Here is a 22,072-nt window from a genome sequence, read left to right as displayed (position 1 = left end):
GCATCCCTTGGACTCCCAGCCCATTGCCTCCTTCTCTCCCTGCCGAAGCAGTGCCTGCTGCGTGCTGGCAGAGCAGAGGTTCCCCAGGGACCCCAAGGGGACAGCCTGGGCTTGGTCCCAGAGCTGGGGGGAGCTGCTGGCCTGGGGTGGTGAGGAGCTCTCTGCTGCTGGGGATTTGATGCCCTCCCTCCTTCCAGGCCTTGGGAAGGCAGCCGTGGGAAGCCTGGCACACGCTGCCTCCACTGCCTGGCTGATGGCACCGACCATGGCCAGATCAGCCCAGCTGCTGAAAGGGCTGGGAGTCCGGCCCCAGCAGCCCAGAGGAGGTGTGGCAGGGCACAGGGGCACAGCTCTTCCCACAGGGAAACGTCTCCCCTGGCTCATGGGCAAAGATGTGCAAGCCAGGAGCCTGCCAGAGGTGGCCACTTCAGAACACTGGCATGAATGACGAGTCGGCAGCTTGGCCGAGCATTTGTTCAGGCCCTGGAATGTCTCAGGAGGGGAAGGTTGGGCTATAGCTTCCCTCCTCCTCCCCTCTGGGTTTTGTGGTCTCCAGCAGTGCTGCTAGGGCTTTGGTGCAAGGACACCCTGGGTCAGCGCGTGCTGTGCTGCCATGAGCTACTGGGAAGTCGGGGTGCCGGGCAGCTCTCCAGGCAATCCCGATTTCTCCAGGGTCTGCCATTTCCCCTTCACCCTCTGCATCCCTAAAGAAAAATATTTGCACAGGGGGTGAGCAAACATGCTTCTTTTGGGGGAAAGCCCAAACAAGAGGTAAAATTGTTGTAAAACAAGACTGGGGCCAGGGTGTGCCGAGAGATGAGCTGTCCTGCAGGCAGCAGTAGAGGCCAGGAATGATGCTGTCTGCTCAGCATGCTCATGTCCTGTGTGAAGGACACCATGGGACTGGGCTGGTTGTTCCAGCTTTATTTCCATGCAGCCATTTTCCCCAGGAGAGACCTTCACTTCTCCCTGTCTCTGCAGAGCCCACAGCACAATCTTCGTAGGGACCATCCTGATGTTGGCTGCCGAGGTGCCAGGATCAGCAAGGTCTGAGTTGCCAGGGAACGAACTGAGGACTCTGCATCATTCACCAAGGGCTGGAGGGCTGCAACAGAACGAAGGACAGCAGTGGTGAAACCCCGCTGTCCGCAGAGACCCTCCCATGCCAGCCCCATCTGTCTCTTTCCCTGGCCAGGAGGAGCAGGTGGGACCAATGGATCATCAGCTGGAAGCTGCTGCTCAGAAATGCCTCTGACACGTTCCTCTACCCCTGAAGCATTTTCCTGGAGCAGGACAAGGCATAGCAACACCCTGCCCAGGCTCTGTCCCCTGCCCCACCAGCCCGAGCCAGCATAGCACTGCCCCTACTCACCCCTGCACATATCCTGTAGCTCCTCCTCATTTCGGTCCCTCAGGTGCCGTGCACCAAGCCCTAGGCACAGAGCTCCCATCAGACCTCCCACTCGCCAGCATGTTGCTGGCAGCGCAGCCCCTGGCCCTGCCAGCTCAGCTGCACGCCCTCCTCCCCCTCAGCAGGGCTGACCCCAGGGAAGGAGACTACCCGAGGGCAGTGGGACTGAGCAAGGCTGCCACCAAGCCCACCTACGTGGGCAGGGGTGGGTGAGGGAGGCACAGAGCCCCTGTCTGCCCAGGCCCTGGATGGGGCAGCCGAGGCTCTGGCAGCCACAGGGCTGCTTCTTGCTGCCAGTGCAGTGGCAGGGACTGGGGCCAGGCTGTCAGAAGAGGGACCCTGGGGGCTGGGGCTCACCAATGAATCTGATGGCCTCCACTCTCAAGGTGGCCTGAGCGTCCTTCAGGTATGGCAGGCTGTGATGCAGGTATTCTTCCATCCTCCTCCTGTCCTGCACCAGCTGGAGAGAGCACAAGGTCACAGGGCTAGCACAGACCATTCCCAGCCGGCCAGACCAGTGCCTCTTCCCATCACCCTCCTTCCTCCCCAGGCCATTCCTTTCTTCCAGCCAGGAGCCCTGTGGGGCTGAAGTTCAGGGAGAGCCACAGGCAGAGGGGGCCCGGAAGTACTGAGGCCCCTCCGTCCTGCTGCCAGGGCCCAGGTGGGCCAGGGTCTCCTTCAGCACCCAGGGGTGGGAGCGGAGAGGGACCTGGAGGAGAAGCCCTGGGGGCTCTATACTTGAGGGACAGGAAGGAGGATGCAGCTCCAGGCTGTGGGTTCCAGTCTGGAGCAGGGCCGGTGAGCAACAGCTGCACAGTCCACACCCCGGGCACATGGGGCATCCCTTGTCCAGCCTGGGCCCTGGGGCTTTGGGGTTGTCCTCACCAAGGTCTCTCCAATCCTCCACGTCTGCTTTGTCTGGGCCAGTTGCTTGAGCTTTTTCCTCTTCAGGAGGTCTGCACAAGTGAGGAGGGCTTCACCAGAGGCCTGCAAAGCAGCAGAAGCTGGGAGATGGCACCACAGCTTGAGAAGGAGACCTGGCATCCCCCTCCTCTTGGCAAGGCTGCGAGCTGTTCCCAGCTTGTTATGGGAAGAGGCTGCTGCGGACAGAGTCTGAACTGGGTTTAATGGCCAAGGCACGGACATGGGGCAGCCAACACCTCACGCACCGCACTCTGCCAGCCAGCAGAATAGACATCCGCAAGAGCTGCTGAGCTGCTGCTAGGGCTGGGGGCAGAGTGAAGGGTAAGGGAGGTGTGGGCCCATGGCTGCAGGCCATGAGAGTAGCAGTCCCATAGACACCAGGGCAGGAGGGAGGCAGCAGCACCTCACGTGGGCAGCCCCCAGCAGGACGCTTGGCTCCCCAGCCAGGGCTGCCCCAGCTCCTTTAGGCTGAGGCTCCAGCTGGGTTGATCCTGGGATGTATGACCAGTATTCCTCTGACCGTACCTCCCTTCCCACCACTCTCCTCACTCCAGGCTGGGGAACAAGCTGGTTCTCCACTCCTCTGCACAGACCAAGTTCCCTGGCCTGACGCAGGGTGATCTCTGTGAGCAGTGCTTCAATCCTGCTCTTAGGGAGCTACCCGAAACATCTGGGGGTCTCTTGGGCACAGCCCTTGGGGGACAGGGATTGGGGCTCATCGAAGTCCTGGCCTCTGACACCTGCAGGGACAGCTGGGAAGCCTGTAGGGACCTGTGTGTTCGGTGGCCACGGGCTGCTGCCCAGCCCTGCTGGACCATGTAGGGCAGGTCTGGGAAATGTCCATGCCAGCTTCTCCTCACGTGCTCGTGCTGGCTCTGCAGGGACCCTTCCTTCCTCTGGGCTGTGCTGGGGGAGGCTGAATGGGGGCAGCAGGGCTGGGAGGGGACCCCAGCACCCTGGCCACCTCTGCAGCAGGAGGCTCGGGGGGAGGAGGAAGGCAGTGGTGGGACTGGTGCAGGGGATGAGGGGAGCTCTACCCTGTCCTCAGTGACTTGGGCAGTGCAACCCCGAGGTTACACATATTCCCAGAGTACGACTGCCAGCAGCCATCACCCCCGATGCCCAGGCCAGCGCTGTGACCCCTCCCCCTGTCACTGTTCAGCTTTGAAATCTGTACCTTGGCCACACTCCCAGTCTGGTCATTCATATGGAAGAAGAGCGGGACCAGGACCCTCTGGATTTTCTTCTTCATCCGTCTCTTGTCTCTCCCCACCACAGTCTCCATCATGTCTCTGAAGAGGCAGATGGAGAGCTCTCGCAGCTGGCTGGACTCCTGGTAGGAAGGAAGACGGGGGATTTCAGCAACAGCCTCTCCCTGCCCACGGTGATCAAGGGCATTAGGGTGGTGGATGTGAGGGGAGATGCTCCAGGGTCAGATTCTGCACAGAGGAGCTGTGGGCCAGATCTGCAGCTGGGGCTGAAGGGCCCCGGGCAATGGTCCCCATCAAAGGCCACACAAGAGGTTTCTGTCAGGTGGTGCTGTGCCTCCAAGTGCTCTCCCAGCCCTCCAGCATTCACCACCAGCTATGTCAGAGCAGCACTCCCCGGGGATGGGCTGAGGAGGACACCAGGCTGCCCCTCAGCAATGCCTGCAGGACACACACCGCAGGCTCAACCTCAGCTCCCTGCCACAGTGCCTGGGGAGAACGTCTGGTCTTGCCTGACAGCGCATCTGGGGGAGCCCTCGTGGCTCCGAGCAGCTCTTGGGCTGCTGGTGCTTTGCACAGGGGCGAGCCCCAGCGCAGGGGGATCGGGTCACCCAGAGGCATCCACCTGCCAAGGAGAAGCTGTACTGGGCTGCAGAGCCCAGAAGCCATCCCATGAGAGCCCAGGGGCGTGAGGAGGGAAGCAGCCCTGCCCAAGTCCTGCCTGCAGGGCTGGGCTGGAGGGCAGCTGTCCTTGCAGAGTACCCATCTGTGGGGCTCAGGCTCCCACAGCAGCCTTACGTCATCGATGAGTGGCAGGAGCTTCCCTGCCAGCTGCAGAGTGATGTGGCTGGCCTCCTTCCTCTTCATGTGTCTCAGCAGGTTTCTGAAGACAAGCAAGGCCTTCATCTTGATATCTGTGTCACCATTGTTCAGAGTCCTCAGGATGTCGCTCAGCAGGATATGCATTTCTCTTGCCTGTATGAAGCACAGGATTTCTGTTATGGTGAAGCACTGGAAGACCACCCTGGCAAAAATGCTGTGTTCACTGAGCACCAGCCTCCCATCCAGCTTCCTGGCAGGTGGCACAGGAATCGCTGCAGCAGCCTGCTCTCTGGTGGTGGCCACATGTGTGCTGATGGGGACGAGGGAGAGCAGGGGTAGGGAAGGGAAGGCAGGACAGCAAAGGCTCGATGTCCCCTGCTCAGCCACCCCCTTTTCTGACACCCACCTCCTTACTCTCAGCCAGACCCAAGCCACTGCGTTACCCACTGCCCCAGCCCCAGGCTGCCAACATGGCTTCACTTGACTATGCCTTGCTCACCATCTCAGGTTTTTCTGACAGTGTGATGATACCTCTGAATACCAGCGCTTGTGTTATGTGGCATGGATACGTCATATACGACTGGAGGAGGACCAGGTCACTCAAATCCTTTTTAAGGTCATCGCAGGCCAGCAGCTGAAACAAAGACAGCAGCGAGAGACTGGCAGAGCCTGCAGGACTCCCCGCACTGTGCCGCTCCTGGTTCCCACTGCCAGCTCAGGACATGGGGGCCTGACGTAGCCCATCCTGGGGGAAGCTCTGCCTGTGGACATGCCGGTGGTTGTGAGTGCTACCCCAGCAGAAATGGGTCGAGGCCAGAGGTACTGACAATGGACCGCCTCTGTCCCAGCTCCGGTGACTGTCATCCCACCCTGCAGCCGTGTCGGCAAAAGGGCAGGGTTCAGAAGCATCTCAGAGAGGCACTGCTTGTCACCAGGCCTACCTCAACGTAGAAAGTCATGGCAAAAGTTATCTGGAATTCCTTCCTACAGCCAAGAATCCCTTGCAGATGCTGGAACATGGAGGATCGCTGATCAACTGGGCTCTTACTCATCTCTCTAGAAAGGGAAAGAAAAGCACCACTGGGATGGAGCAGGGCAGGCAAAGCCTTGCTGGGATTGCACTGCCCAGCCTAGTCACGACGCCCCAGGCCAGGACGTGCGTTTGCACTCAGCTACAGCTTCTACACAACTTGCTCACAGCACCCTGGTCTTTCCCCAAGCAAGGAACGCCCTTTCCAGTCTGACCGCTCTGTCACGAGCACTGCGGCTGCAGCCTTGTGCCTTGGCACACTGGGGACCCTCTCTCAGCCACGACGGGTGGCGTTGCGGAGGCACTGCTGCCTGAAAGGGGCTCTCACCTGGCCAGCAAGCTGATTCCTCTGTGGTGGGTCTCAGTTCCGAGAAGCATGTCCCAGCCGCCCTCCTTCTGGATGCTCAGGACATGCTCTTCATAGCCAGCAGCACAGAGCAGAGCTTTAATGGCCTCCACTGCAAACCTGCATGCAGAGTGAAGTCCAGTCACAGACAGAGCATGTGCCCTGGCCGAGGGCCCAGGGGAATGGCAGGGGAAGGGGGATGGAGCACCTGAAAGGGCTGGGTTGATTGGCCTGATGCCATTCGCTGTATGTCCAGAAAATCTCCGTGGTGTGTTGTAGGAGCTCTGCAGTGTATGAAATCTGGAAGACCAGGCCCATGAAGACCTTGGCGAAGAGTGCTTTTAGTTTCTCCTGGCAGATGGGCTGCTGGATGAGCTTGTACAGGACCTTGGTTGCCTGTGGAATACACACAGTGACAACTCACTGCAAAGACATTGCTGTTGCACTGCCAAAGCCCTCGGGCAGCACATGGGGTTTGGCTCAGGCACTGGCCCGGGCCACAGAGACTCTGATGGAGACTGCAACCTGGCTTCCAGGCCAAGGCCAAGACCCAGCAGCCCCGGGGGCTCAGCTCTTGCTTTTGACGTGGGCACCACAAGCCTCCTGGGGCTAGCATGGCCTGCCTTTTGTACCCTGCAGACCCTCCTGGGTTTCCAGGCTCAGGCCTTGCAGCCTGTGCAGACTCTGCCATAGCCAAGCCCCTGCCCCAGCCCCAGCCTTTGCCCGGACTCTGGCTTCTGCCCCAGCCCTGACCCCAGCACCTCTCTGCCCCTGCCCCAGTCTGCACCCCTGCCCTTGTCTGGGAGCAGCCCCTGCCCCAACTCTTGCCCCTGCCCCAGGTTTCCAGTCTGCAGAGCAGGGCACAGGGATGCAGGCAGCAGGGAAGCAGAGTGCTGCCGGGGCAGGGGCAGACTTCGTGTTTGTGCACCGGGGCCCCAGCAGCACGGGGCAGCCCTGCGTGGCTGGCACAGGGGAGCCTGGTGCTGGGCAGGTGCCTGCTGGCCCTAAGGGCCTGTGTCCCTAAGTCCGGGAGGAGGTGGCTGCTTGGGGGCAGACAGGAGGGGCTGTGTCTGTTGTTCTGGGGAGGCATGAACAGCCCTGAAGGTGAGCAAGACCTGCTCTGGTCACTCACAGCTGAGGGAAGGCCGTGCATGTCCTCTGTGGAGTTGAACTGCCCTTGCGGTAGCTGGTCCTGGATCACACTGAGCAGCTCATTGCAGATCATCTCCCAGGTGCTGGGCAGGGAGACCATCACCTCCCACATGGCCAGGGCAGTGCTGCAAGCCAGAGCGTTCTGTTAGCAGGGCAGCCTCAGCCACCGCGCCGTGCCTGGGCTATGGAACAAGCCCCCAGGGTTGTCGGGGCTGGTACCTGTCGCATGATGGAGTGATCTTCAACAGGCTCATGACCGTATCCTTGGGGCGCCATTTGATCAGCAGGAAAAGGAGTGATTCCAGGCTGTGCCGGGCTGTCACTGTGCAGATGAACTCCATGTTTCTGTGGACAGACTCCAAGATCTTTCGTGCCTGGAAGGGACACAGGTGAGGATGGTGCTGCCGCTGGAGTGCAACCATCTCCTCAGCTGCCACTGAAACTGCTGCCCTTCCCATCCCTCTCTGCTGGCTTGAAATGGATGGCTTCAGGTGCCCAAGACACCCGGGCTTGGGAGGGAAAATGCCTGAAAGGTCTCATGGGCAGCAAAATCCCGCTGCAGGCTGCTTACATCTATCAGCCAGGAGGCAGGGTCTCTCATGGCCATGTAGAGCAAGCTGCAGGCCACCTGCTTGTCACAGATGCTGGAGTCTCTCATGGCGTCAATGGCTGTGAGGACCACGTCTGTCCTCTCAGAAGGCTGGAGGTATATGCCAAACACCTACGGGAAGAAGGAAGGGAGGGAAGACGTCGCGCTGAGTGCCCTGATTGTGCTGCGTAGCTGAGCTGTGCGAGCAGCTCTGCTGAGAGATGCCCAGCAGTGCTGGCACCATTGCCCACAGGAAAGCTGGAAACAGGGGCTGCAGTCACTGCAGGGCAGAGGATGAGAACAGAGGGCCCTCAGGGTGAGGGAGCAGGGCTGGGGTCATGGGCACAGCACGCTGGCCCGACAGAGAACCAGGGCTCACTGGTGGCCAGGAGCACTGGAGCTGCTGCTGGGACACTGGAGTGCCACCCTCAGGTAGTCCCTGCTCAGGGACAGCAGGAACCCTCTCTCACCAGGGAGAGCGAGGCCATGCCAGTCCCGCTGATTCTGGATCCTTTTGTTCACTCAGGTCTCCTGCTGATGCCATGGACAAGAGTCACAGTAAGGGAGGAGCTCATTACCATAGCAATGTCACTGCTGTCACAGTGCCAAGAAAGCCAGGAAGCGCTCTCAGCTTCCCATTCCCTCTGGAGCTGTGGATGCTCTGGATTATGTTTTGATAGCGTCCTGCCTAAACGGGGGGAAGAAAACACAGAACAGTTGGTAGGACGTAGGATCTTTGCCAACAAGCTTACCAAACGGTGAAAAGAGCTTGAAGCTAGGAATGGGCGAGGAGGGAGGTTACAACCTACAGTCAAGGGAAGGAAGTGGACAGGGCTGTAAAGCAAAGGGTGACGAGTGATGGGAACAAGAGGGACCTCAGGAATGATGGAGAAGGATTAGACGCACCTGCCTCAAGCATATGTATACAAATGCTCACAGCCCGGGAAACTCTAAGGAACTAGAGTTCTGCATGCAGTTGCACAAGTAAAACACAGTTGGAATAACTGAGACGTGGGAGATGGCTCACACAGCTGGAGTGCTGCGGTGGATGGATACAAGCTCTTCTGGACAGATGAGGAAGATGAGAAGGGGGGATTGCCTCCTATATGAAGGAGCACCTCAGATATATGGGACAACCAACAGTCTGGGAGAGACCGTGTGGGTCAGAAGCAGAGGATTTGCTCGCAATGTGTTAGGACACAAGCAGTTAAAGAGATTTCTGGAGGGCATCAGGGAGACCTTCTTTCTACAGGCACTGGAGGGAGCAACCACTGTGTTGCACAGCTGAATCTGTTGTTCACTAACACAGAAAAATTGTTTTGTGACATGGTAATCATGGCTGTAGGGGCCATGAAATAGTGGGGTTCCAGTCCCGAGAGGAGTGAGGAAGGAGAGCAGCAGAGAACAGTTCCTGGACTTCAGGTGAGCATTCAGCTTCTTCAGCTGGGCTCCTATGGGAACCAGCTGTGAAGGGCAAAGGAGGTCAGGGAAGCTGGTAGACTACCAAAGGACAGCGACCTCCATGCACAAGATGGTCCGCCCCAACACTTGGGCAAGTGAGCAGACATGTCAGGAGACTGGCCTGGCTAAGCTGGCAACTCCTGGCAGAGCTCCAACACAAAAAGGCAGTATGTGGGAAGTGGAAGGGTTCAGAGGAGAGAACTGCCAGTGGTGGGTAAGAACTGGGTCAGGGATTACTGACAGAACCCAGTCCACATAAGAACTCATTGTAGATGAGTGCCTGAGACTAGTCAGGTGTCAGAACTGACTGATGCCCTTGCAAGGCTGCTTCCTTTCATCCTAAAAGGTCATGGAGATGAGGTCCCAACAGCTGGGGAAAGGCAACTATTGCAGCCATAGGGAAAGGTGATGAGAAACACCATGGCTTTACCAATGGTAAATCATTCCTGGCCAACCTGGCTGTCTTCTGTGATAAAATGACTTTTTATCTTTGAAGAGGGGAAATTGCTTCTTAGGCTGCAGAGAAGTGGTGGAGCTTAATGGAACTTTCTAGTCCGAAGCAGGACAGAAACTCTAGGATGGGCAACCATTGCAGCAGGAAGTTTTTCAGTCCCCTGCTAACCAGGGCAGCTGTGGAACCACTGCTTCAAGGGAGGTAACAGTCCTGGATGAGGTCTGTGAGGTACCTGCATTTTTAAAGCAGCACACATGTCTACAGCACGAGCATTGGCTATTTCTCACAAGGCAAGAGCTAAGGGACCCCAGAGAGGTGCGTGGCTATCACCTTATCCATGTCCTCTTGTTTCTGCACACACTACCCTGATGCTGGGTTGTGTGGGCCCTGCAGCTGATGCAGCACAGCTGCTCCCCTACTCTGGCATTGGGAGGGTTTCTTGTTCCTTCCTCTAGCTGAGGAAAATGGATGAGGTGGCATGGTGCTTTGCTTGGCCTTGCTTTGGCCTCTCTGCCCAGAAGGACCCAACTTGTCGTTGTTTCTCTTACTTCTTTGTTGCAGGGTGAACTTGTAGAGGTATTGAAGAGCATTTGCAGCTGCAAAGCGGATCGTCTGGTTGTTGGGAGCACAGCACAGGATGAGACGTCCCACCACCCTGCCCAGGTCCTGGAAAAGCTTCTCTTCACCAAGGTGATGGTTACCAGAGACACCGACCTGAGGGAGGGAGGAAGCACTGGTAGCGGGGCTACAGCATGGCAGCTGGGGCCAAACCCTTTAGCCCAAGAGCTGGTGCAGGGCTGGGTGCTGCCGCAGGCAGAGCTCTTGCAGGATCTGCCCAGCCCTGCACCCAGCAGGGATCAGAGGGCTGTAAAGGTGCGTGCCCCAGCCCCTGCACGCTGCCAGCTCTTCCGCCCAGCGCAGGGGCACCTCTCAGCAGCCCCTGACCCAGCGCAGCAGCTGTGGCAAGGGGAGAGCAGAGCCTGAAGGGAATGCAATGCAGCAGTAGCAGGATGGGTAAGTAACAGCTGTCCCAAGCAGGAACAGCCTCCCCTGCAGCCCCACTGTTTCTGCTGCCTTTCCCTGCTCTCCAGCCCACAGCCCAGGCTCCTCTGCCTCAGGCCCAGGCTCCCTTGCCAGCTCCTGTTGCTTCTGCCCAGCAGACGCAGCCCACAGCTCTGGCTGGCTGTCTCCCCTCACTGCTTTCTCACTCCATCCCAGGCTGCAGCTGAAGGATTTTGACCACTGGGCCTTTCAGCCCACAGGATGGAGGTGCTGACATGAGGACTGGGACCTGACGTCTCCCCCATCCTGCCCTCCCATCACCACCACCACCACTCCTCCTCCCTCCCACAGCCTGCGGAGTGCCCCTGCCTCCGTGAGCTCCACTCCCCGTTTTGGCCACATCAAGCCACCTGCCCTCTGCTCCTGCCCAGCTCCTCTGCTCCCCCCGGCACAGGTGGGCAGCACCTGCAGGACAGCAGCACGTGTCCTGGGGCTGACGCCTGGGCATGTGGCAGGCAGTGGGGAGGTGGCTGCAGGGAAGGGGACGTGCCAGAGAGCCCTGTGGGCCCTGAACCCCTATGCTGCTGGGCAGCAGCCCAGGGCTGCCAGGCCAGGCATCACATCATGCTCCAGGACAGCTCTGACTTGGGCAGGCTGGGCAGCAGAGCTGGCTCCTGCCCTAGAGAAGAGGGGCCAGAGAGAAGCCTATAGAGACGGGGGAGAAGATGTCCTACTCAAGAGAGCACCTTGCTGAGTCCCCTAGCCCGTGCCCAGACTTCCCTCCAAGGAAGCCCTGAACCACAGACTATCCTGGGACGCTGGGAAGGGGTGATGGGGTGACTGGAGGTTGTCTGGACCTCAGGCTCCTTACCCTCACAGAGGAAGGGCTGACAAATGATCTGATCAGCCAGTCAATGATGTTCACAGCCTTCTCACGTTCGTCTGGCCTCTGGGACTCTGTGAAGGGCAGCAGGACCTGCGAGAAGAAAAGCCGATGCTCTGCCCTGGGCTCTGGCAGCTGTTCCAGGAGTGGCAGCTCTGCTAAGTGCCTGGCAGGGATCGGAGCACTTGCCAAGGCTTCCCGGGAACAGCAGCAAAGCCTGTCACTGGTTTCACGTCCCTAGAGCCCCTCCCAGCCCCAGGCAAGAGTCGCCACACCCATCTGCCATGTCCAGGGAGGTAGCCAGAGTCTGTTCCCACTGCAGCCTCCGCTCCTTTCTATGCTGTTTTCCAAAAGTGGCCTTCTGTACCCCTCAAGGTGCAGAGGACTTTGGGGCAGAAACCTCCCTTGGGGGTTTGTACTAGGGAAGCTGTGACCTGCTCTGGAAATGCCAGACCTGCAAGAAATTCTGCTGCTCCAAGAAGCTGGAGGATGAAGGGTTGAATAGAAAATCCTTCAGCCAGTTGTCCAGAATGCTCAGGTCCTGCAAAGAGAAGAGAAGGTTGTGGGGCTCCTTCATGGATCCCTCCTACCCACAGGAACTTGGTGTCTTTTTTCTGTTTTTTGCCCCCAGCTTTGCACACACAGCAGCCCTCCAGGAAGTGATCTTTGAGCATGGGAGGAGCTGGAAGGAGATGCAGGCCCAAGACAGATGGCAGTCTCTGTAGGTACCTCTCCTGAGTCTTTGAGAGAGTCCTTGACGTTCTCTTGGATGTCTTTCTCCTCACTTGGTGGCAGATCCAGATGGATGCAGGAATCAGACTTGGGATCTGATAAAGCAAGGCGGGAGGGTGAGCTGAAGGTGCTGGCAGGAGAGATTAAACAGCGATACCCTGCGTCTAGCCACATGCCAGCTCCCGAGGACAAAGCAAGCCCTGGGCTGGTGGTCTGAAACAGGGGACTGACATCGTATTTCTCCCATGCTGGTCAGGCCTGGGATGGGCCCAGCAGCCGGCTGCCATGCAGAAGCACCGCAAAGCAGCAAAACGTCCCTCACTCACCAGTCTGCAGCAGCGGGACCATGCACACCTCATCAGAGCTCAGTGGAAGGCTGTCTTTCTCTTCCTTTGCCTCCCAGGCCAGCTGGGGCTGGCTGGGGGGTCTCTGCTCAATCCTGGGGAAGGAGGAGAGGCCATGTGGGGTGGGCATGGGGCAAGGCCATGTCGCCTGGCCCCAACTCTGCACTGCCTGCAGGGAGAGCCTGGGGGGCCAATGGGGCTGTGCAGGAACCGGGAGATGCGTGGGACAGGCTTTTCAAGGAGCAGCAAATCTGGGGATGGAGGTTTGTGGGCAGGCTGTGAATATTCACAGCCTCACAGGGGGCTGGGCAGAGGCTCATGCCAGAGAAATCACAAAGGGCTTTCATGTTCCTGCACATTTCCCCCCACAGGGTGCCCACCCAGCCCCAGCCCCTCTCTCTTACCCATGTTGGGGACTAGGCAACTTCACGGAATTGCCTTGGTCCCGCGGGGATGCCGGGGGTGGCGGGGAAAGACGAGACATCACTCAGGGCTCCTTGCCAGCCCTGTGCTCCTGCCCTATCCCGTTGCCGTCCTCCTGGACACTGAAGGGCCGGAGCCACACTGGCACTAGGCAGCACCCACAGTGTCACAGAGGAAGTCACAAAGGGCTCCATTGTCACCTGCCACCCGGGCTGTGCGTGTCCACTAGCACGTCCACGCTGTGGCATATAAGCTACACATGAGCACAGCATGTGCAGGCACCCACCGTGCTGCATGCAGAAGCTCCTTGGCTTGAACATCTAGGAAGAGGATCTTTGCATTTGGGAGGAGACAGCATAAAGGAGGGGACGCAGTCCCCACAATACCATCACTGGTGCAGCAGCTCATGATTCTGCGGCCATCTACACCAGCCTCAAGCTTTGCCTTCCTGACAGGGTCAGGCACATTCATTCCCTGTCATCTTGCCAAACACCCTGTCACTTTACATTCTTGCCCCCTGCTGCAAGTAGAGGAGGAGCAAACATCCCACTGCTAGTGTAGGCTGCAAAACCTGAACTGTAGATTTCTCTCAGTCCTTTTCCAGACCCTCCTCCTATATTTAAGATGGAAAAGTTGTAGCTTGGTCTCTTCTACACCTCTACTTCCTATAGAGCTCTGGTTTTCATTTTCCAAATGGTGGGGGTGGGACAGAGCCACCCTCAGCAAGATGTGGGGTGCCCAGGCAAAGTGGGGCAAGAGACAGAGAGACATAAATGGTACAAGATCCGAAGTCACAAGAGGCAACACAGGCACAGGGTACAGGGCTTATACACCACGTGGGGGTGCTGCCAGCCAGGGGGACCTGCAAAATGGGCAGAGGAACCAATTGGGGGTCACTAAAGGCACCTGCCAAGTCCTGGGGAGGAACAACCCTGTGCTCTCAAGTGAGCTGGGGGGGGCGACCAGCTGCAAGGCAGCTTAGCAGGACAAGGTCTGGGAAAGATGGCTGAAAAAAACCTGTTGTCTTTGGCCATGATATCGCCTGTTACCATTCGCTTTCGAGCATTTGTACACGCGACCCCGCCCGTGCAAACATGCTTAATGCATCTTTATTATCTGAGTTTGCACAATTTTGCTGCCGCTTTGCCACTTTCAGCCAGTTTGGCCTGGTTTCTTCTAGCAGCAAACCCACTTCTACGGAAGAGGTCAGTTGGTCAAGTTCTCTTGCCCATGTCTCCGGAGACATCTTTGTCTTTTGGCATTTTCTTACGTAAAATGCCGCACCCCTCCTTTGTGAGCAGGGGCCAGGACATGCCATAGAGGGCCATACTGCCCCACCCCTCATTGTGAGCAGGGGCCAGGACATGCCATAGAAGGCCATGCTGCCCCACCCCTCATTGTGAGCAGGGGCCAGGACATGCCATAGAAGGCCATGCTGCCCCACCCCTCATTGTGAGCAGGGGACCGGGACAGGTATATAAGGCCACGCTCAGCCACCCGGGCCGTGGCAGTTGCTGTCTTTGCTTCTGCACAGGGAAGGGAGGCAGCAGCGGCAACGGGGTCAGGGGGCTGCCGCCCCTCGCAGACCCAGGGAACGCAACCTTTGGCAGGTCAGTGACCTTTGGCAGCAGCGCTTGGTGGCCGACGCCATGGCGCGGGGCGTTGCGGGACGGGGGCCGGTGGCGCGCAGCCACCCCCTGCCCCGCCGGGGCCCGGCGCAAGCCCCCGGCAGCCTTGCGCAGAAGGAGGAGCAGAGGCGGGAGCGGGAAGCGCGACAGGCTGAGCTGGAGGAAGAGCGGCTCCGCACCCAAGAGCTGCGCCGCTGCTTCGCTGCCGAAACCCGGGAGCTGAAGGCGGCCCTGGAGAGGGAGCGGCAGCTCCTGGCAGAGCGGCTCCGATCTGAGTGGGAGCAGCGACAGGCTCAGGAGGCGCGGCGGCTGCAGGAGCTGAACCAGCGGCAGCGGGTGGCAGAGACCCGCCAGCTGCTGCGCTGGAAGGAGGCTGAGCTCCGCGAGGGACAGGAGCTGCTGCGGCAGGCATGTACTGCCGCCGTTGACCAGACGCGGGACCTGCAGCGGCAGCTGGCCGAGGAGATGGTGAGGCCCAGCAGGAGCGGCAGGGAGGCCCGAAGCAAGCTCCAGGACGTCCTCAGCAAGCTACAGTGGGAGACGGATGGCTACCAGCCCGCCCGCATCCGCCACCTCCAGAACCAGCTGCAGCTGGAGAGGAGACTCTTCCTCAAATACATCCTGCAGCGGTTCGAGGGCGAGCTGCCTGCCTCCCCCTGCACGGCCCAGCCCGAAGGCCCTCCTGGGCACCAGGGCCATCAGGAGACGCAGAGCTCCTGCTCCTCTGGCAGAGAAGGGCCCCAGGCCCCGGCGGCACCCCAGGAAAGACCGCCGGAAAGCCGCAGCGCTGGGCAGCAAACAACGTGCAAGGCTGTGGCAGATGCTCAGCTCCAGGTGCCGGAGGGGCAAGACCTGGTGCTCCTGAAGCAGAACAGCCGCCTGCGGCGCCTTCTAGAAGACCTGGAGAGGCAACAGAGTGCCCTTGAGATGGAGAACCGCCTCCTGAAAAAGGAAGGCTCTCCAGAAGCGCGCAAGAAGGCAGAGAGGCTGCAGCAGATAAATGCTCACCTAGCTGCCCTCGCCTCGCGGCTGGAAGAAAGATCCAGGCAACTGCAGGCGACCACTGTTTGCCTGATCAACACTCAAGTGCCACTGCCCATCCAAAGCCCCACCGAGGAACCGTGCACAGCATCGCTTCCTCAGCAGAGGGGTGGAGAAATGGGAGAGCCTGCTGGAGCTTTGCTGGCACAAGACAAGCAGCATGACTTCTCAGAGAAGGCAGCTGAGGAGCTTCAGGCCCAAGTGGCTGCAGGTGAAGAGGCCTCTGATCATGTGAGCGCCCACAGCCGAACCGGCGAGGAGTTAGAGGTGCAGCTCTCGGAGGTGACAAATGAAAACACCCGCCTGGCTGAAGAAAATGCTCGCCTCCGTGGGCAGATGGGTTTGACAGAACACGTTCGAGCTGAAAATGCCGACCTGAAAGGGCAACTGGCGCGAGTGGCAGCGGAGCGAGATGCTGCCATCCAAATGAAGGTCTGTCTTCAAACCCAGCTGGAAGAGGCAGAGCGCAAACTGGAAGCCATGAGAGAAATGGCAGAAAGGAGTCAACAGCTGGAGAAGGAACTTGAGGAGACAAAGTTAGCGCTCCAGAGGAAAGAAGAGCAAGGCAAGTGTTTGCCGAGGGCTCAGGCAGAAGCACACGGGGAACACCAAGAAACCCTGCAACTGTTTCGAGCCCAGCTGGTTTGGTATCAGAAGCTAAACGAGCAACACCAGCAGCTACTTCGGGAACTTGAATGGCTGGAAAGAGAAAGATCCAAGCGTATCATTTCCAGGCCGCGCCAGGCTAACGGGGCTGCAGACAAGGAGCCCATCCTCCTGGCGGCTATGAGAAAACAACCGGCGGAGCTGCGAGCATTCGTAGCTCGATACAGCTACGATCCGTTCAGTGGTCCCAATGAGCGGCCTGAACTAGAGCTTCCTCTAGTTGCTGGGCAATACGTGTACATCTTTGGAGACGTGGATGAAGACGGCTGGTACGTGGGAGAGCTGACCGACGGCACAAGAGGCTTCGTCCCCTCTAATCTTGTTGAAGAAGTTTCAGATGACGGACAACCTGATGACACCGGAGTCTGTCCAGAGACAAGTGATTGGTAGCAGGACACAGATGATGTCTGTCCTGTCTTCTTATATGTTCTTATTAAATCTTTTCCTAACGATCTCTCTGCACAACCTCACTCTCTATCCTGTGTGGATGTGTACTGAAAGGACTATGTGCCAGCTACTGGGGGGCTTGGCGTGGGTGGACTGGGTGCCAGCTACTGGAGTCAACCGGGGGGTGTAGGCACCCCTGGCTTGTGGTGCCAGCTACTGGCGTGGGTCCCAGTGCAGCCGGGCCCTGGCTGGGATATCAGGTGGGCAGAGGGTCTGTGCTGGGTGGCTGTGGGGTTCCTGCACCACGAATGTGTGAGTGCTGCACGTTTGCAGGGAGCACCAAGACGGACCAGTCAGCAAGTAGGCGACTCGTGGGGTGGGTCAGAGGGCCGGAATCCAGGCAGGGGTACTGGCAGGGCAGAGAGGCCGTGCCGGTACTCTGGGGATCCGTGAACATGCGTGTGCTTGTGAACGCACAGCGTGTTGTGTGTGTGCCTGCACTAGTGACCTCCTGTCTCTGGCAGCCCAAGAGGAGGAGGGGACATGGCTGTCTCTGTGTTTTGTGTGAGTCCTCCATGTGGGTACTGTTGACGGCAGCGCCTCGTCTGTGTGACTGGCCGTGTCAGTGTCCTCTCCGCAGGTGTGTCTGTGCGTGTGCATCTCTGGGATGCGTGCTCAGCTTCGCTAGAAGTTGCACCTGCAAGCGGAAAAGTGGCAGCTGCATCCCTCAGCCTGAGCAAAGGCTCCAGATCCCCAGGCACCGGGCTGGGCTCCAGCAGCCAGGCAGGACTGTACTGGTGGTACTGGTCTGGGCTCCAGGGGCACGGTGGGAGGGGTCCTTGGCTGCAGTGCCTGGAAGCGGTGGCCAGTCTTGACATCCCTTAACACTGTGGGTCTGTGGGATGCATGGGGGGATCTGAATCCTGCCTCATCCCCAGGGCTTCCAGCTGGGGATGAGATGTCTGCATTGCTTCAGCTGAATCCCCGCCCAGCCAGAGCGTTTAACCAACACCTCCCTGTCACTGCCTGTGTGTCCTTTTTGTTATGGGCCAAGAATATCCGTGCCCAGAGGGGAACATCTACACCTCTCATAGACATCTGTGCTCTGGTAGGACAAGCCATGCTTTTGGAATCGCTCTCTCTCCACTCTTTAGAGAGGGACAATTGGCGATTACTGCAGTCAGCTAAAAAGTCCATTCCCCAAGGGTGACTCCGCTGCCTTTCAGGAGCTGAGACATCTGCAGGGAGCCCAGGAGAGGCAGAGAAAGTGAAGCCTTGGGCTGGTCCTCTGCTCCTGAGCTGGGCCGGGCTCCTGGGACGGAGGGAGCTCCCAGCAAGTGGGCAGCGCTTTGTGAGAGACAGCTCTGCCCAGGAGCAGCTCCCCTGCGAAGCACAGCAGGGCTGAAGGCACTGCCTGCAGGTAGTGAGGGGAGACGAGCGAGGTAGAGAGAGGTCAGTGGGAGGACAGCTGAGCTCCCAGTGTGGGAGAAGTCTTCCCAGGACTTTACACGGTAAGGCTCCAGCTGCAGGGCAGTGCACATGTGTGAGTTTCCTGGAGGAGTCTCCAAAACCTGCCACGTCCAAAGCATCTGTCAGAACAACCCTCACAGTTTGTCCAGTTTGTAGGAAGACGTGCTGCTGAGCAAGGCTTCCCTGCTGCATTGTCAGAGGGACAGGGCACAATGGCTGCCTTCTCCCGGGTACGGCTGCAGAGCGTCAATGTGGTTTGTGACAAAAGAATGCATATCAAGAAAAGGGAGATAGTAGAGGTACTAATGAACATTCTTTAGCATAAGTTGTATCAAACGTGTAGTGTCCAACCACGCAGAATCACTAGAAAAGGGTCAACTAGTGGACAAGTGAGGAAGACTATCAAAGACCACCAGAGGACCCCTGAAGATCACCAAAGATCTCGAGTGCGCCTGCGCCAAGGACATTTACGTATATGACTGAGTTCCTGGAATTCAGATGAATATGTTAGTTGTTTCCAGGAAAAATCGTGAATATGTATGTCCATTCTGTATATAATCTCAACTGTTGAAAGAATTGGTATGCACGATAGGTGGAACGATCCCCCGTGCATCCAGCGATGCAATGAAGAATGCCTGCTTTCTAAAACTCCAAAATTGAGTCTTAGAGAGTTTCTGAAGTGCCGACTTCTGGTAACACTTGAAAGGTCCCTTCCAAGCCAAACTATTCTATGATTCTAGAATTCTATTATGTGGCTTCTTGTGGCACTTTGCATGTTAACGAGGCCTTTGGTGCCAAGTTCCTGAACTGCAGATATTGAAAGAATGAACCAGCCTAGAAGGAAGCAAAAGGCTTCCTGAGGTCCATCCAAGTGTGGGGAGTGAAGGGGAGGACGAGAGGCAGGTCAGCTCATGGAGCATGTTGAGCACCGTCTAGCCACGCCACAGCAGAGGGCATTCCCCATCTCCCCGGGTGAGGCACGCGCACATGATGGAAACCTCTCCTTTGTTCAGAGTCCTTCAGTCACGTTCCCAGGGCAGACCTATTCCTCCTCCACCCACAGACATCAACGGCTTCCCATTTCTGGGTTCGCACATGGTTGGAAGGATGCGCTAAAACCCTCAACCGCCGCCTTGCTTCTTGCCGAGTTCCCTCCACCCTCTTTGGCATCCCTACGCGCTGCCAGTCACTGCCCAATCACTAACTGAGACGTTAAGAAGCTCTTAAGGCTTTCCATCTCATTGTCAGGGGATGACCACGTTTCTCCAGTCACCATTCATGCATGCTAAAAACCCCAGTTGAGGAAGCACATCTTGTGGAAGGGAGAACCTCCCCGAGGCCCCTTTGTGCTTCTTGAGGTCTAAGCAGCAGTGACAAGTGCGGACAGTGACCCCCCACCCCGGGCAGGCGGGGGAACCGGGCTGGAGGGAAAAGGCCTTCCCTGAACAGGTGGTTCTTGGTCATGTTTCTCTGCAGATCACCCGTGCCATCTCCGAGGTGGTGCTTGCCCTGAGGAGCACGGAGGAGCTCAGGCAACTGCTTCCCCACCTCCTTCCCAGCCTGCTCAGGTGGGCCAGTGAAATGCTGGGTGGGGAGAGGCAGCTTTTGCTCATGACCAGCTGGAAACAACTGCATGTGGAGAAGCCGTGCAGGTAAAGAGCCGAAGGGGCAGATGGAGGGGCTGGCTTCAGTTCCCCGTGCCAAGGCATGTGCCTTTGTGGGGCTGAGGGAGGGCTTGGCCTGCCCCACTTCCTAGATGTGGAAAGCGGTCGTCGTGGTTGGTTTTACTTCTGTTCCTTCATGGAGAAACTCCAGCTCCCAGGCAGGAAGCTCTTACGCAGCTCATACTGCGGACGGCCGTCCTCTTGCCTCCTGCATCCCCTTGTGTGCACAATAGCATTGCACTCCCTCAACGGACCCCCGCTGGAGCAGTGACTCTTGCGGGCACTGGTGTCATTCTTGGCCAAAGGCTGGTGGGAAGAGGTATGAGGTGTTGGCCTTGGTTGACACCTAGCGTGGAGTCAGTCTAGAGGCGTGGCTTTTCTTCTGCTTCGGTGGGTCTGGGGCATGAAGAAAATGCCAGTGTCGTTAGCTGCAGTCTGGAAGGCTGTGAAGCGTCATTCCAGGGCTATTTAGCTCTGCTGCAGATCAGTCTTCCCCTAACCTGCTGCGATTTGAGAGTTCTTGGGGTTTCTGGCGGTGGTGCTGTTTGGACTTGTTTTGTTTGATTGGGTTTGTTTATTTTGCGCTTTGCTTCTTTTGCCAGGATTTTCCTTTCAGCTGTCGAGTTGATGCTGGGCAAATGCATGGCGCAGAAATGGACGCGGCTGCTCGTGAATCGGGGAGTGTGGGCTCGCCTGGAAGACCCCGTGGCTCACCCTGAGGGGGTGCGTCTCCTGACCAGGTAAGAGCCCCAGGGATGCATCTGGCCAACTCCTGCAGGGTACTGTGCCCAGTACCGCTGCTTCTTGTGCTTCTTGAGGTCGAAGCACTTGTGCAAGGCTCCCGGAGGAGTTAATTTGGTGCCCGCCTTTGCTAATTGCAGGTGGGTGGTCTGCAGCGGGCAGGGAATGGGACAGGAGTGCTCGCAGGAATGCTGTGGGAGGGGAGGTGCGTCGCTCAGGGAGCCAAGGATGAAGGGTGGGCATTGAGGGTTGTGGTGTTTCTCTTCCCAGGTCACCATTACGCGTGAGGAAGCTCTGCTTCCCTGGCAATGGCCGAACAGCTGCCTGCCGTTGGGAAGCCCCGCGGAGCTCCCTTTGGGAGTCTCTGTGGCGCAATCGGTTAGCGCGTTCGGCTGTTAACCGAAAGGTCGGTGGTTCGAGCCCACCCAGGGACGCCTCTCCCCTCTTGCCTGCCTATGCCACAGCCTTCTAGCCTTCTTTAAGGTCCCTTCCAACCCAAAGCATCCTATGGCTCTAGAAAAAAACACAGGCTCTTCAGTCCCCTCACCAAAGCCACAGGAAGGAAAGAAAACTGATAGCAACAGTTCCTTATTCTCATTTGCCTGCCCAGCTTGGGGAGCAGGGCTTACCTCCCACCTGGGCTCAACCCACCACATAATTTGCTGCAGTTCTACTTTCACTAAAGACACTAACAGTAGCGTGCTCTACAAACATTTCTCCTTCTTCTTGATGGTCATTAGACTCATTTCTCTACTCTTACTAAGCTTAATTGCTTTAATGTTCTGCCTTTCACCTGACTTGATCCCCATCCACTGCTGCTTGTTCTTCTCCAGACTCCTGCCTTCAGGCACAAGGGCCTGGGACACCCCACCAGTATCAGTCCCCCGCCGAAGGAAAAGTCTTCTCTTCTGAGAGAGAAAAGAAGTCCCAGTCTTCCCAGGGACAGAGCTGGGAAGGGCTGTCTGGAGCAAGTCTTTGCTAAAACTCTTTGAAGACCATGAGCAAATTCAAGTGATGGAAAATCCTGCATTTGTGGGCCTGGGGGGGTCCCCAGGGTGCTGCTGCGTCCCCAGCACATGTCCCCATGTCACCGGAGCCCTCTGTGAGGTCACAATGGTTGGGCTCTACATCTTCCTCCTGGGGCTGGTGCTGCCCCAGTTTCTCATGGCTTTTGCCTGGAGGAGCAGTGTGTCGATCCGTGGGATCCTGCTGCCCATGCGGAGGATGAGAGCGCTCATAGGTGAGGGGCTGGTGGCAGGCTGGGGTCTGATACGTGCTGGAGGCAGTGTCTGTCCCAGCCGGGTGCTGGGGGCTGCGTCCCATCACCTCTCATCCTGCTGCCAGGCACGTCCCAGAGGGTCCTGGCTCCATCCTCTCCCTGAGGCAGCTGGGGACCGCTCAGAGGTGACTTGGGCTGGCCGGCTCTTGTCAGGGCTGCCCAGCCCCAGCCCTGCCAGCCTCTCCTTGCGGAGCCCATGTCCATCCCCTGGCCAGCTCAGGGCCCCTGTGCTGGACTCGCTCCAGCGCATTGCTGCCGTTCTGTCACTGAGGAGCCCAGGATGGGCCCAGTCCCCCAAGGTGGTCTTCCCACTGCCGCGGTGAGGGGAAGACTCCCTCCCCTCATCCCACTGACTTCCCTCTTGCCAGTACAGCCCAGCACAGGCTGATAGTGCTGGGGCAGTCTGGGAAGATCC

At 58.2% G+C, this 22,072-nt stretch overlaps 2 protein-coding genes and 1 non-coding gene across 3 annotated transcripts; 2 read left to right on the top strand and 1 right to left on the bottom strand.

Annotated features, from left to right (window-relative positions):
- Window positions 1-801: 801 nt before the first annotated feature.
- LOC138684262 (maestro heat-like repeat-containing protein family member 7) lies at window positions 802-13,694 on the bottom strand. The gene is made up of 19 exons (XM_069777959.1): window positions 12,341-13,694; window positions 12,012-12,109; window positions 11,737-11,823; window positions 11,271-11,375; window positions 9,946-10,111; window positions 8,061-8,170; window positions 7,465-7,614; window positions 7,113-7,267; window positions 6,874-7,018; window positions 5,950-6,137; window positions 5,724-5,861; window positions 5,307-5,421; window positions 4,865-4,999; window positions 4,342-4,518; window positions 3,513-3,668; window positions 2,297-2,398; window positions 1,769-1,871; window positions 1,373-1,432; window positions 802-1,105 (listed from the first exon to the last, which is right to left on the bottom strand). The coding sequence occupies exons 1-19, from the start codon at window positions 12,486-12,488 to the stop codon at window positions 960-962; spliced, it is 2,484 nt and encodes an 827-aa protein (XP_069634060.1). The 5' UTR covers window positions 12,489-13,694; the 3' UTR covers window positions 802-959.
- A 736-nt stretch (window positions 13,695-14,430) lies between these two features.
- Window positions 14,431-16,972, top strand: LOC138684266 (RIMS-binding protein 3C-like). Its single transcript, XM_069777964.1, has one exon. The coding sequence runs from the start codon at window positions 14,431-14,433 to the stop codon at window positions 16,504-16,506; it is 2,076 nt and encodes a 691-aa protein (XP_069634065.1). The 3' UTR covers window positions 16,507-16,972.
- A 3,766-nt stretch (window positions 16,973-20,738) lies between these two features.
- On the top strand, window positions 20,739-20,812 carry TRNAN-GUU (transfer RNA asparagine (anticodon GUU)). Its single transcript has one exon. It is a non-coding gene; the product is annotated as a tRNA-Asn (tRNA).
- The last annotated feature ends 1,260 nt before the right edge of the window (window positions 20,813-22,072 follow it).

The sequence above is a fragment of the Haliaeetus albicilla genome, unplaced genomic scaffold (assembly GCF_947461875.1).
Source record: "Haliaeetus albicilla unplaced genomic scaffold, bHalAlb1.1 scaffold_139, whole genome shotgun sequence".
NCBI classification, from domain to species: domain Eukaryota; kingdom Metazoa; phylum Chordata; class Aves; order Accipitriformes; family Accipitridae; genus Haliaeetus; species Haliaeetus albicilla.
The sequence above is the reverse complement of the archived record's forward strand: the minus strand, read 5'-3'. Positions and strand labels throughout refer to the sequence as shown.

Excerpts from the sequence above, each read along its gene's own strand:
- LOC138684262 (XM_069777959.1), bottom strand. The coding sequence starts at position 12,488 with ATGCCCACCCCACATGGCCTCTCCTCCTTCCCCAGGATTGAGCAGAGA. Across the intron at positions 8,171-9,945 it reads GTTCACCCTGCAACAAAGAA|GCAGGACGCTATCAAAACAT; the intron begins GTAAGAGAAACA and ends CCCCCCGTTTAG. Across the intron at positions 3,669-4,341 it reads TCCTGCCACTCATCGATGAC|GAGTCCAGCCAGCTGCGAGA; the intron begins GTAAGGCTGCTG and ends CCTTCCTACCAG.
- LOC138684266 (XM_069777964.1), top strand. The coding sequence starts at position 14,431 with ATGGCGCGGGGCGTTGCGGGACGGGGGCCGGTGGCGCGCAGCCACCCC.